This window comes from Balaenoptera physalus (genome assembly GCF_965194825.1).
Source record: "Balaenoptera physalus genome assembly, chromosome: 16".
Classification (NCBI taxonomy): domain Eukaryota; kingdom Metazoa; phylum Chordata; class Mammalia; order Artiodactyla; family Balaenopteridae; genus Balaenoptera; species Balaenoptera physalus.
Genome location: NC_138898.1, coordinates 23,982,341 through 23,996,794, shown reverse-complemented (window position 1 = coordinate 23,996,794; position 14,454 = coordinate 23,982,341). Strand labels below are relative to the sequence as shown.

The 14,454-nt window shown below is 35.6% G+C and overlaps 1 protein-coding gene and 1 long non-coding RNA gene across 3 annotated transcripts in view; both read right to left on the bottom strand.

Annotated features, from left to right (window-relative positions):
- LOC309645408 overlaps nt 1-14,454 on the bottom strand; it is a 191,169-nt gene that overhangs the window by 149,515 nt on the left and 27,200 nt on the right. The window lies entirely within an intron of this gene.
- The window catches only part of UQCC1 (ubiquinol-cytochrome c reductase complex assembly factor 1), a 96,162-nt gene that overhangs the window by 60,261 nt on the left and 21,447 nt on the right, over nt 1-14,454 (bottom strand). The window contains exons 3-5 of one of the 2 annotated variants that reach the window (XM_082430348.1): nt 12,030-12,113; nt 10,981-11,088; nt 4,834-4,906 (exon numbers count right to left, since the gene is read on the bottom strand). In XM_082430348.1, the coding sequence (XP_082286474.1) occupies nt 4,834-4,906; nt 10,981-11,088; nt 12,030-12,113 (265 nt within the window). The remainder of the gene's footprint in view (nt 1-4,833; nt 4,907-10,980; nt 11,089-12,029; nt 12,114-14,454) is intronic. The other variant, XM_082430349.1, reaches the window with a different exon arrangement.

Sequence of the window (14,454 nt, the reverse complement as noted above, 5' to 3'; positions counted from 1 at the left end):
GAGATAAGGAAACGGGCTCGAAAAGGCTAAGTAACTTGCGGGCAGCCACAATATTAACAAGCTAGTGGCTGGGCTGGGATTTCAGTCCAGGTCTGTCACAAACTGACACCAAAATACTCTGGTGAGCTTACTGGGAGGTGCCCAGCAGCTGTCAAGTGGACTTCCTCTTGGAGCCCAGCAGGAGGGAGGTGAAGGCTGGTCTGGCTAGCCATTCAGCTATTAAGACACATGCCATCTGAGAGTGGGCCAACCACCCTCTACCTAGAACAAGAACAGCCATGAGAAACTCTCAAGCCCGGATCTAAAGTTCGGTCTTTTTTGGATGCTAGAACAAAACATTAAAAAGAAAAGTTTTCTTGGAAGTCTGTCTTTCAATCTGGAAAATGAAATTTGGCTGCTTCTAAAGGACAATCTGTTCAGTTGCTACCTCTACATCAAAGCTTCTCAGCAGCCTCCAGGAGCCTTTCCAATTTTCTCAAAGAGGGAATCAGTTCTTCGGCTGGAAAGCACAGACAGACAGACAGACAGGCCAGCAACAGGACTTGGGTCACAATTTTCCCTCTGGGGGTCAGCTCAGGGCTGAGGATGGGAAAAGAGCTGGCATATGATTGACTCCCTGTACCCACTGGGGTCAGAACAGAAACCCACGGGGTAAAGCCCTAAAAAACAAGACCACTGAAAGTTTGACTGTGAGCAACTCAACAACATAGCAGACTCTTTAGCTTCATGAAATGTCTTTAAACACTTCAAAGTTAAAACCTGCTGTAGGGTCTTGCCATGATCACACTCTTGCTCCAGTACACACTCAGTGCACTATTTTCTGAGGCTAGGTACTTTCCTCCTCAACATCAAGTTGGATAAAATTAAATAATTCATTACTATTATGGGGCAGCAGGATTAACATAGTTGTTTGTTTAACGCAGACAACAGCGTCAGACATCCTGATTCAAAACCTTAACTCTACCTCTTACTTGGTATAGGACTCTGGGTAAAGTTACTTTACCTCTCAGTGCCTCAGTTTCCTTCTCTGTAAAAATGGGAAAACAAGAGAACCTACCTTACAGGATTCTTGTGAGGATTAAATGAGATAAGGCCTGTAGAACGTTTAACAAAGTAGTTAGTATTTAATAGGTACTCTATAAATATTCACTATTGTTGTTTTTTAGTGAATTATTTAAACACTAGGGTTTAAATTATCTTTGAAAAAACTCACTATTTAAGACTGCATCAATAAAATGATGAACCTCAATCTTTTTTTTCTTCAAGTTTTAAAAAATGTATTTATCATACACTTACACAAAATTGATACATTTGATAGCTGAGTATTAGTAGCAGAAAGAGATAAAGGTAGAACCTCAATTTTATTAACTCAAAATTTATTCACTAAGGAGCCTCCTCTCCAAGGTATGAACTCTTAAGGGCTAAAAACAAAGCAGTCTGCAGACAACAGTGTGGTATTAAACACAAGCTTTATTGATTGGCTGGACGCCTCTGCCCTTAAGTGCTCTTTATAACAGAAATGATCTCCAAAAGACCAGTTAGCAAACACTGCGTGCTCACAGAGGGTACACTCATTTATGCCACAATGACATCATCAGAACATCTTGGAAACAACAGTTGGCTCTTAAGGTATCTCACCAGTCAGAATCCCCAATATCTAGGTCTCTGGATCAAGACGTCCGAACACTTTGGCTCTGAGATGACAGAGTATCTATAGCTTTGGCATTTTGTGGGGGCCTGTCCAAGAGGCTGATAGGCATATTGTTTACTGAGTAAAGAACTCAATCTTCATGAAATATAACTGGTCTCACTTTTGTTGGAAGAGTGAGAATGACACTGACCAGCTACCTGGGACTTTCTATCCTTTTAAAAAGCTACTGAATTCTCAGGACTCTAAAAAGTCAAGCCCTAAAATACCAAAAATCCAAGGGAGCAATAGCCACTTTAAAGATGTAATCTTAGGAAGCAATATATCTATACACATTCTCTTCTTTTACCCCAAACCTGTCTGGCCTACTCTTTAGAATCCAAGATGCAAGAAAGTCAGTCTCATTATTTTATAGATATTCTTTTCTGCCTCTAAATGGTACTTTTCAGATTTGCTCCCTTTTTTATTCACTGGTCACAGTTTGGAACCACTTTGGTTTGATTCTGAAATTTAATCTAACCACAAATGACAAAGATGGACCACAATGGAGCATAATACAAAGGAACATGATATAGGTCTAAAAGGTAATTCTCAAAGTGAGTCTTAGAAAACCTGAAGTAAGAGTGGTGTTACTGAAAAATGTGACATCAGATAACTACTTCAAAGGGCAAGGCTAGGACAAAGCTCACTGAGATGTACACACTCTAATATACCTAAACATCAGTTCACAATACTAACAGAACATCTCACAGAGGTAGTTCTCATTTAAAAACTATAAAATAGGGCTTCCCTGGTGGCGCAGTGGTTAAGAATCCACCTGCCAATGCAGGGGACACAGGTTCGAGCCCTGGTCCAGGAAGATCCCACATGCCGCGGAGCAACTAAGCCCGTGCGCCACAACTACTGAGCCTGCGCTCTAGAGCTCGCGTGCCACAACTACTGAGCCTGTGTGCCACAACTACTGAAGCCCACACGCCTAGAGCCCGTGCTCCACAACAAGAGAAGCCACCGCAATGAGAAGCCCGCGCGCTGCAACGAAGAGTAGCCCCCACTCACCGCAGCTAGAGAAAGCCCGTGCACAGTAACGAAAACCAAACACAGCTACAAATAATAATAAATAATAAATAAAAATTTTAAAAAGTAAAAAGTAAAAAAAAAGTTAAAAAATAACTATAAAATACAAAAAATTATAAAACACAAAAATATTAAAATGGATTACAATTTCTATTTTGCAGTTATTTTCATTCACAGGCAATATTTCATAGTAGAAAAATTCCTGAATTTTAAGCCAGATGACACAGGATCAAGGCTTGACTAAGCAACCTTGGGCAAATCACTTAGCCTTTTTATAAGTTTCAATTGTTTCTGAAAACAAAAGAAAAATGAAAATAAGAATACAAGCCCTTCTGGTCTCACAACGTTTTGTAATTCCTAAATGAGACAAAAATAAAAGCATACCATGTAAGTGTGAATTATTAAAATATAATAGTTAATAATTTTAATAAATTTTTATTTTTATATGTAGTTTACAACAGATTATAAATTGAAGCATGATATATTAACTTAAATATGTAATAATAGTCTCATTATTCAAGAATCTTCAATAATGAGGATTAGCTAAACAAAGACAGCTAGTAAACATCCTTTCAAAATAATTATAATAAGTTTATGAGTTATTTAATATTAAATAGATGTGTAGGATGAGGTTTTAAAAAGATCTGATGAAAGATACTTGAGCGGGCTTCCCTGGTGGCGCAGTGGTTGAGAATCTGCCTGCTAATGCAGGGGACACCGGTTCGAGCCCTGGTCTGGGAAGATCCCACATGCCGCGGAGCAACTAGGCCTGTGAGCCACAATTACTGAGCCTGCGCGTCTGGAGCCTGTGCTCCCAACAAGAGAGGCCGCGATAGTGAGAGGCCCGCGCACCACGATGAAGAGTGGCCCCTGCTTGCTGCGACTGGAGAAAGCCCTCGCACAGAAACGAAGACCCAACACACAGCCAATAAACAAACAAATAAACAAACAAATAAATAAATAAACAAACTTGAGCACATGGATTCAAGAAACCACTTAAGAAAAATCCAGCTTCTAATATTAATAGTCTCTTCATCAGGTAGAGAAAGAATATTTTCTCCTTTCAGACTAATTTTTCCTAAAGTGAGAAACTGTTAGAGATTAAAAAAGGAGGAAAGTTTTCCTTCCTTACTATGAGTAAATAAGAAATGGAAGGTGTATACTAAATTAGGATTACAACTCAGCACAGTATTTTAAGTTTCCAATGAAATATTGTCTCAATCTGCTGAAATAGTAAAATCGACAAAACTTGCATTTAATTTTAAAAAAACAAAATAGTTATTAAATAATCAAAACTTCATCTCTTTCTTCATTGTTGTTAACATAATTATATATAATTATTGGCTGTCCATGAAAAATATCAAGTATATTTAGTTAAGTGTTTGTTGCTTTGAGGATAATGACTATTACCACAGATGTACACAGAACACATTTCCTTCCAAAATCTGTGGAACTGGAAACAGCTTAAACTTTCCCAATGACTTTATAAGTATCTGCTTTAAATGACTTGTTTATAACTACAACAGTTTATATTAACAAAATGAATACTGTATTGATATAATCAACTGCTAGTGATGATGATCTAAACCAGTAAAACACTTTTGGAAAGCAATTTATCAATGGGATAAAAATAATAAAATTGTATGTGCCTTTTGACTCAACAGTCCTTCTACAGAAAGAAGAAAAATCATGAGGCATATTCCAGGGTTAACTAAACAATTATAAACTAGAAATAAAAGAGGAATGATTGGCCAGAAGTTCATGTCAAAAATACTGAGTAAAACATCCAGAACGTAAAACAGGATGTGTTTACTCTGAGTACTCTTATGTAAAAAGATGCATGTGTGGACAAGGGGGAATGATGATGTCAAAGTACTGGACAAATTTTTAGGTTTTTTTTCAAACTTGTTAAAATGTCTTATTTATAGGGTTTTTTTGGCCTTTGTTTATTCTATTAAAAGAGAAAAATAAGCAGCTTTTATTATACATTTTGTTCAGGGAAAACTGTTTTACTAGTAACTTAAAAAAAAACCGATGCTACCAAGACACAATCATAAAAATGAAAAGTAGATTCATTTTCCTTTTCACAACTATCAAAAATAGTAACTTACTTAGAAAGAATTCCTCGAAGTCAGTTTTCTCCACACAGCTAGTATACATGCGCAGGGCCGCAATCTTAATCTTCTAGACAAAGAAAATAAAACCAAACTCAAGACATGACCAAGTGAATGTTCTAGTGCCATTAGATGTAGGTCACAGAATCTTTTTTTTTTTTCAACTAGAAGGATGGGTCCAAACCTGTCTCTAGCCATTCACAGACTTCACACAATTTTACAATTTTGGCATCAAAATGTCAAAAAGGTTTTTCCAATATTTAGACGAACTCTCTCCTTTAATTCAAACCCATTTCACCACGTTTCAGCCTCTAAACCACCATTCAGAACCATCCACATTAATTCTTTATAATCTGAAACCCTTTATATTAAAAAAATTACCCATTCTCCTGACCAAAATCAAACAAAGCCCTCAATCCTTTGATCTTTCCTCAGAAGCTCTATTAACTATTCTTTTTTTTTTTTTTAAGAAAGAAATGGAAAATTTTATTTGAGCCAATTTAAGGATTATAACTAGAGAAGAGTATCTCAGAAAGTTCTGAGAACTGTTCTACTCATTAGGAATCAAGACACAGTTATGTAAGTTTTTTAAGCAGAGGGCTGTACATCAAATGACTTACTATTGACAGTTTATATAATCTAGACCTTCATCGTGGTGGGTCATATGACCCCTTATAAGATCAAGAGGAATGTTATCTTTTAAGGAGTTGTCTTGCTGATGCTAGGAGAATGTTGTTGTTTATGGCTGAGCAGGTATTCCTGCCATTGGGGGAGGTTTGGTGATGCATAATGCACATACACAATCCACAATGAGAGGGGGAGAGGGTGCCAAAAGGCAGAGAAGATTTTTTGTTTAAATTTTTCTTGCCTTGCCATAAAATGTGAATTTTATTCCACACCCCTGTGGTTGAATGCAGGACTGCTGCTTTCCATTTGACCCCTTCTGGTCCTATTAACTATTCTGTAAGTCTTTTTTTTCCCTGAAGGGAGGGGGGTCATTGTTTTTTATGTTTTCCCTAGTTTTATAGTTCGCTGATTAACAGAATACAATGTTTATAAATAAGAGTTTCTAATGAATGTAAAATATAGTAAAAGGATCAACCTTTTACTATTCCCCAAAGCACTAAGAATTGTCTTAGAATCTTGATCTGGGTGGTGGTTTTAATTTATTCACTGAGCTGTATACTTAAGATTTGTATATTTTACTGTATGTACATTATGCCTTCACAAAAACCTAAATATGAAAAATAAATTCTTGTAAGGGTTGAACTGTAGGTCTGAAGACCAACTCAGTGCTAAAAGAAGAAGAATTTCTAAGGGCTTTCAAAATATTTCCTTAAGGATACAATTAAATTAGTCCATCAACAAAAGGCTCATAGAAGCTTATTTTTCCTTAAAATGACAGAGAAAATTACTCAAATATACAAAGACTAAAAAATACATATATGCAAAGAGAATGGCATAGCAACTGAAGAAAAACCACTCTAGAATTTTAGCAGAGCTGTTTTGTTATTAAGGTTCAAAGTCACCAAGGATATACTATATCCAATACTATATAATATTCATATTTCAGTTTCTGATGGGCAGAAATACCTATAATAAATTAAAGTATTATGTCTTTGATTGCAATTAAGATTTTTTCATTTGCTAATGTTAAGTTTTCAATGATTTTAGTCTAAAGTTCATATGGGGGAAAACAGAACAGAACATATAACAAATGGAAATCAGATATACTTATATGGGCAGTAAATCAGCATTGGAAGTCCACATTTAAACAAATGGTGAGACACTAAAGAAAAAAAAGAGCAAATTAAACCTAAAAGCAAGCAGAAAGAATGATATATAAAGATAAGAGCAGAAATCAATGAAATTGAAGACAGAAAAATAACACAGAAAATCAAAAGAGGCCAAAGCTGGTTCTCTGAAAATATCAATAAAATTGACAAAAATTTAGTAGAACTGATATAGGGGGGAAAAGAAGGAAAAACAGAGAAGATACAAATTACCAACATCAGGAATCAGAGAGGAGAGGAACATCACTAATATCCTAAAGATATTAATAGGATAATAAGGGAATATTTTGAACAACTTTAGGCCAATAAATGTGATTACTTAGATGAAATGGACAAATTCATTGAAAGATACAAACTACCAAAGCTCACTAGAATAAATAAATAACATAAATAGTCCTATCTCTATTTTAAAAATTGGATTTGTGGCTAAAAACCTTTCCCCAAAGAAAACTCCAGGCTTGATGGCATCACTAGAGAATTCTATCGAATACCTAAAGAAATGATACCAAATCTACACAAACTCTTCCAGAAAAAAAAAGGAAAGAACACTTCCCAGCTCATTCTATGAGCCAACATTACCCTGGTGTCAAAACCAAAGTCATCAGAAGAAAACAAAACAACAAAACCATAGCCTTCATAAGCATAGATCCAAAACTCCTTAACAAAATACTAACATCAATATTTTAAAAGGAGATCATATCATGATCAACTGGGATTTATCCCAGGAATGCCAAGTTGATTCAACATTCACAAATCAATAAGTGTAATTCACCATATCAGCAGTCTAAAAAAGAAGCATGTTTAACTTTTTAACACCTGAGGTTCTGGGAACTATTTGACATAGAACACATTTTGGGAAGCACTGGTTTGTACCATCACCAAACTAATGATATCCTAATGATATCGTTATCCTAATGCTTTGGGCTTGACAGGCCTATTCCTATCCTTGAAACAGAGAGTTTAGGACATGTATAAGCTTTTGTTTCAGTCAACAAATAATTTATTGAGCACCTAACTCAGTGCCTAAAACTGATTTGGACACTAGGAATACAGCAGTAAACAAAGCAGTTAAAAACTCTTTTCATGGAACTTAAGGCCTAGTTCAACTATCAATACATTTATAATTTTAAGTAAAATTCCTAATGGCCTATGTCTTGATTTTTTTTTTTAACTCGGCAGTTTCCTTCTGATTCTCATATATAGTCTTCTGGTTCATAATCAATCACTCTGCCTAAGGAAAGGCACACTTGCCTCCAAGGCCCAAATCGTTCCATGAGAAAGAGGTTTTTCCCCACAACATGTTCGTGAAGCAAGCATTCATTACAAAATAATGAAGACCTCACCAGATTGGCCAGTGTATTTATACAGTGCTCATACTGCAGCAATCGGGAGCATTTTATAGTTCCTCACTTTTCCTGCAGCGAGGCCAAACCTTTATACCTGGGTGAGCCATTTTCCTGGACAAATCTCTAAAGCAAGTCCCTTAAGACCATCACACAGGGACTGGAAATAACAACTCGGGGAAAGAACCTCTTCAAGATTCATGCATTAATATAAGTTAAAGAAGTAGGTGGACTAAATTTCCATCCAGTCAATACAAATTGTTCTGGTCCTCAGATGACTTCATTCTAACTTTGGAAGACTTCATCAGTCTACTTGACTAAAACACAAGCACCTAAGACAGGTTTAGGAAATGAAAATCAGCTCTCCCACTAACTGATGCATTTTGTACCACCCTGCAAGATAAAAAACGAATCTAGTAAAAGGCTTACACTAAAACAGCTGTGTGAGAGTTGGAAGGGGCTTTGAAGTCATTTGAACTTTCTATTCTGTACTGGAATTCCTTCTACAGCATTCTTGATTCACGGTCAACTATCTGGGCCCCTGTTCAAACAAGTCCAATGACCTTGTGAGGCTACCTATCCCACTGGAGGACAATTCTTGATAAAGTTTTGTTATATTGAACATAAATCTGCTTCATGTAACATTCATTAAACATTATCTGCACACTGGAATACCTCAGATTAAGTCTCCATTTTTTTTACATTTGCCCCTCAAACACCTGAGAAGAACAATTATGTCTTCTCTTTTCCAGGCAAAGTATCCCTATTTCCTTCAACCACTCTGCATTCAACAGTTTCTGAAGCCTTCACAAGGCTCACTGCCCACTTCTGAATGCATTCCAGTTTGTCAGTGTCCTTCAGAACAGGAATAACTTTTTGGCTTAAAGCTAATCTGAAAAGTGCTTATTCAATGACATGTGGCTCAATCTGTTAAATGTTATCCTTATCTGATATTGCTCCATAAAGATAATGAAAAAGAATGGTTATTTCAGGATAATCAAAGAGGTAAGGGAAAGCCACATTTAAATTCCTAAATATGGATCTAGAAGAAAAATGGAACTACACATGAAAACATTACATAAAAAGATGGAGGAAAGCTGGCTGATACTGCTGAGGCAGCGAGAAAAGCGGACATTTTACTCCCTAATGAAAGACATGAGAAAACACAAAATTCAAAGATTCTTGCCAGTGCAACCCAATACACGTGTCTGCCATAGATTTCTGAGTCAACATTTGCTGAAAAGGGCTCTCAATCTTTCAATATGGAAAATTATACCTATATCTTCCCACCCAAAATATACTAGAATGTCATACTTTGATGTTTTGATATTACAAATTAAAAAAATGAAGGTTACGGGAAGTAGACACTGCCACATCACAAAAGAGTTTTTAAATGCAAATATTAGGGACTTAGTTGAGGTCACAAGGGAAACAAGAAAAATCAGAGACTAACTTTTTTTTTTTTTTTCCAGAGACTAACTTAAACTAAAACAGTGAAGAAATTTTCCTGATGATTTAGTAATCCTCCAAATGGTAGCCAACTTTCCCTCTGGAATCATAAAAATACGGACAAGACAAAAGCATATGGAAGCAACCAAGTGGAACTCAACCATCAAGAAATGAATAAAACAGTAAATTTTTTCTCTTTTCTTTCTTTCTTTCTGCTCTCATTTCCCTTTTCTTTTAATTTCTTACTTTCAAACAAAACACACATTTTAAGTTTTTAAATCCAAATGTATTATCGCAAATATTTTTTTTAATAAAGGAAAAGATCCTGGTTAATAATATTACCAAATATACCAGTGATTATCATTTGTCAAAGAATTATGATGTAAAAAAAGATAACTTTAATGAGCATAACTAATATTTCATTAATGATTAAGAAGACACTTCATAACCTTAGGGTCTCAAGGACATCATTATAACCTAGTAATGTGTGTGCTATCTTCTATACTTTTCAAAGCCCCTTACAAACAAAATGCTTGTGGAATCACCGTTCAATTTATGTAAAACGGAGATTATAGAGAGAAGCCTATATTTGCTACAGTGAGAATTGTTAGGAAGAGAGCCAGATATTATAAGAAGAAACTAAAAGTAAAGTCCACAATAAAATTGAAATTCTAATTTTACTCCAACTTGTTAAAATGGTGTAACTGGAATAATTTAGTCATTTTGGGCAAAGTTATGATGTTTTCTAGAAAAGTCTTCCCTACTGATTTGTGTTGGTTTGCTTTAATATATAACTTATGACTGATTAGGCTTATCCAACATTCTAGCAACCTTGAAAAGTATTAAAAGGTACTTTTGCCACAACTGTAGAGAGAAACAGTAGTACTAGGAGATAACTGGGCTGAGAAAAACCCAAATACGTGTGTTTTATTATTTTAATTGGTTAGAGGCATTGCTATAAAAGTCCAGGGGCAGTAGCACCTGATGTAGAGAGGACATTCATTCATTTATAGCAAGTACCATAAAACAGATAACATGCTAGGCCAAGACTAGGAATGATTAGGAATGACACAGTTAGCAAACAGCCCTCATAATATGAATTACAATAAATCATAGAATTGATTAATTTTAAAAATGCTTATTAGTAAAATTTTAAAGAAAGTCACTACAATGATCTAGGGAAAATCACTTATGAATCACAGAGAGTGTTTCCTTAAGAGCAGTGCCCATCAGAACATTTGGCCCATCTAACTTCTTAGAACTCATCTATATGGCATATCATGTAGCAAAGACCTGGAAAGACCAGTGTTATTGGATTGCCTGCTACTGAGATACTTCTAAGGAATCAGGTTAAGGGAGTAGAGGGAGTATTTCAGCCCCACATGCTGTATAGACCTGACTTGGAACGGGGGGCAAGGGGACAACAACATATTTTGAAGCTCTCAAAATAATATAAGCATTTCACAAAAAGCAAAGCAGAAGCTTTAAAAAAATCTTCTGTGAAGAGCAGAAAGCACAAAGCTCAAGAAGAAAAATGAAAAAAACTTAAAAGACTTTACCCATTTACTGTATTTCAAAGGTCCTGTGAATCCCATGGCTTCTATTATCTTTGTGAAGGCACCAACCTTCTCCTCAACAGGCTGTGGGGAATCCTTGGTAGAAGAAAGCTACTCAAAAAGAAGGAAACCAAAATTAGTTGCAAAAAAGTTTTTTTAAAAGAATGCTTTTATTTCTCACTAGGGTCTAAGGGCATTTTTTTTTTTTTTTTTTTAAAGGGCATTTTTTATTGCTTAGATTTTTTGTTTTTACCTAGAATTTTTAATTCTCATTTTTCTGGGTACCTTATCACTCAGTACAAACACATCTGGAACCCTAATAGGTGTCCTCTAAATTCCAGAGCAGACATACCCACCTCACTGACCATATGTCTATGAACCCCTGTCTAGGAAATGATAGATTTGGGGTATCAGAATAAAAGTTCTATGGAAAAGAGTACTTTAAAAAAGAAATCTTGACCCCCACCTCCCAAAGAACAATTCTGAGAAACATGTTCTATGTTTATTGACATTATGGGAAAAGGAAAGAAAAATACTGTCTGAAAGCAGTCAGAAGTCATTCAAAGTCATAATCAATCAAAGCATGCACTGAATAAATGTTTTTAAACTCTTGTATTTTTTATTAATGACTATAGGAGATATAAGTTTTGTAGTTTGCAAATAAATTCAAAGGAAAACCTATTCTAATGCTAAGCCTCTCTAAATGAAGGCAGGCTATATATCCAATAAGAAATTCTCTGTAAGTTAAATATTACTTTATTTTTAACATATAAAAAAATCTACGACACTTTTTCTCTAAAGTGTTTTCCAAGCAAGAGAGTACAATGGAAGAAATATAGGACATGGGATCAGACACCTTAGGTTCCAATATTCAGTTGGTCTGTCTCTTCCCATCCTTGTGACCTTGGGCAAGTCACTTTACTTCCCTGAGCCTCACCTTCTGCATTTGATAAAATTTCTTGCCTCATCCAGCTAACAATTTTGCTGAATTTCAAGTAAGAACACTTGTGTGAAAGCACGCTATAGACATAGAAAGAACTTGTAAGTCTCACCTTATTTGTGGTATGATACTTCCTACTTAGCTGAATGTCTACTACTGATCCACCACATGCTAGGGCCTGGCTCATCTGGGGCCACTGGGGGATTTAAAAAAAACAACAACAGAGGTAAGCAACACTGAGCATTCACTTAGAGAGTTAATGTGATCAGAGTTGCTTCAAAGTAAAAAATACAGAATCTTTCTAGCCTTGCTTAACTCAATTCCTAATGTTGACTACTACATGCTCAATAAACATCTGTTAAATATCTGAATAAGTAAAAGAATGTAAAGTACCTTTCACAAAATAGGTACTCAATAAACAGTAGAAGCTTTCATCATCACCATCGTTATCAACATCATTGTTGTTCAGATCAGAACTGTCTTCCTCCAATGCTCACACTGCATTTCAAAGCACTTTGGCAATATAATAGCCATTAGTTAAAATTACATGCCAGGCACTATGTATTTGCCTTACATATATTACCTTATGTAATCCTCACCACAATCCTACCAGGTTGGTATTATTATAATCAAGACGAGTAAACATAGTTTTGAAAGTAAATTCCTAAGGAAAAAAACAATAAGCAAGAGATCCTCATTGTAGCATTGTTCACAAGAGTGAAAACTGGGGAATAAGCCCAATAAGAAAGGAGGTGGTTAATTAAATTAAGGTACAGTCACTCAATGGGAAATCAGATAATCAGATTTTTAATAGGCTTTATTTTTAAAAGCAGTTTTAGGTTCACACCAAAAATGAGCAGAAAGTACAGACTGCTCCCATATACCCTCTCCCACACGTCCACAACATCCTCCACTATCAACATCCCCCAACAGAGTGGTACATTTATTACAATAGATGAACCTACACTGACACATTATCACCTAAAGTCCACAGTTTACATTAGAGATTATTATTTTTAGCAACATGAAAACACACTTATAATATGTACAAAATTATAGGTAAACACATGAATGCATAAGGGCAAGTCTAAAAAGGAACACACAGAAATGAAAGAGTTATTTTGCTATGCTGGTAGAATTATGGAAGAGTTTAAGAATCTAGTTTCCAAACTCTCAGTAATGTTATATTTCCTTTACAATATAAAGGGGTGGGGAAGGAGCAGCAGGAGGGTTCAATTCTGGCTTATTCCAAGAGATGGGACACATGAAATGAAAATGATTTTTTCTTTAATCCTAATGAAGGAAAAAAATAGAATTTCTAAATGTGGAGAGTTACTATTTACTTTTCTTTCCAAACAAGGATATTAAAAGATTAGTCAGGATTCTTCTGGTCAGTCCCAAGAACACTTATGCTTTAATTCACAGGTATCAAGCAGGCTTTGTAACACAGAGACTAAACACAGAACACCTCCCATTACATCACATATATCAGTGTAATGGTCCACTAGAACATGAAGCACTTAAACAGGCTGAAAGAACACAACTAACAGCAGTTTCAACAAGCTGTGCTTTGGGGCGAGGTGTATGTCATGATCTTTTTCTTCCCCTATAGCTCCAGGAGTAACCAATGGATTCCTTCTGTGACTGTCTCACCAACTGCTGTCCTATCATTATTTATGGGTAACATTGAACACAATATTGAACTACCAAAGTACCTAGGTATCTAGCACCAAGGACAACATCTAGTTTCCCCATACCTAAACATATCTATAAATACACACATTTACTTTTTTCTATTACCCATTCTTGCCCTTGCCCCCCCAAAAGATTCCCTTGACCTTTAAAAACATGAATTTTTCCTCTGTTTAAACCAAAAAGATATCAAGTAACTTTCTGTAAAAGAGAAAAAATACCCCAAAATACTCAAATGTCACTTTTTTAAAGAGGCCTTTTCTGACCACTTTATCTAAAATAGTTTCTTATCATCCCATTATTCTCTATCATAGCAGTACCCTGTTCACTTTACTCATAGTACTCATTACAATGTACAATTATATATTTATTACACACACTTATTTTCTATCACCACCACCAAAAATATCCATGAGGGTAGGAACTAGGTGTAGTACCAGAATCAAGTACAGTGTATTATACACAGGAAACCCTCAAACATTTGTTGAATGAACAAACCCAACCACCTGTATGGTTATTTCTTATTATATCCTTCTTGTTTTTATCCACACACATGCCATGCATACATGTTTCATTTATCGAACCTTTATTAAATACCCACAATATGCCAGCCCTTGTGCCAGTTTTTACTATCCTATGGAGCTCATAATGTTGTGGAGAAGAGAAAGAAAACTCACTACACAAGAAAGAGAACCGAATATCACATTTAAAAATGTTTAAAGACCACCCACCAAACACACACACACACACACACACACACACACACACACACACACACACAAAGCGCTAGGAAGGATACAGAGCAACTAGAACTCTCATACTCTGCTGATGGGAGTGTAAAATGG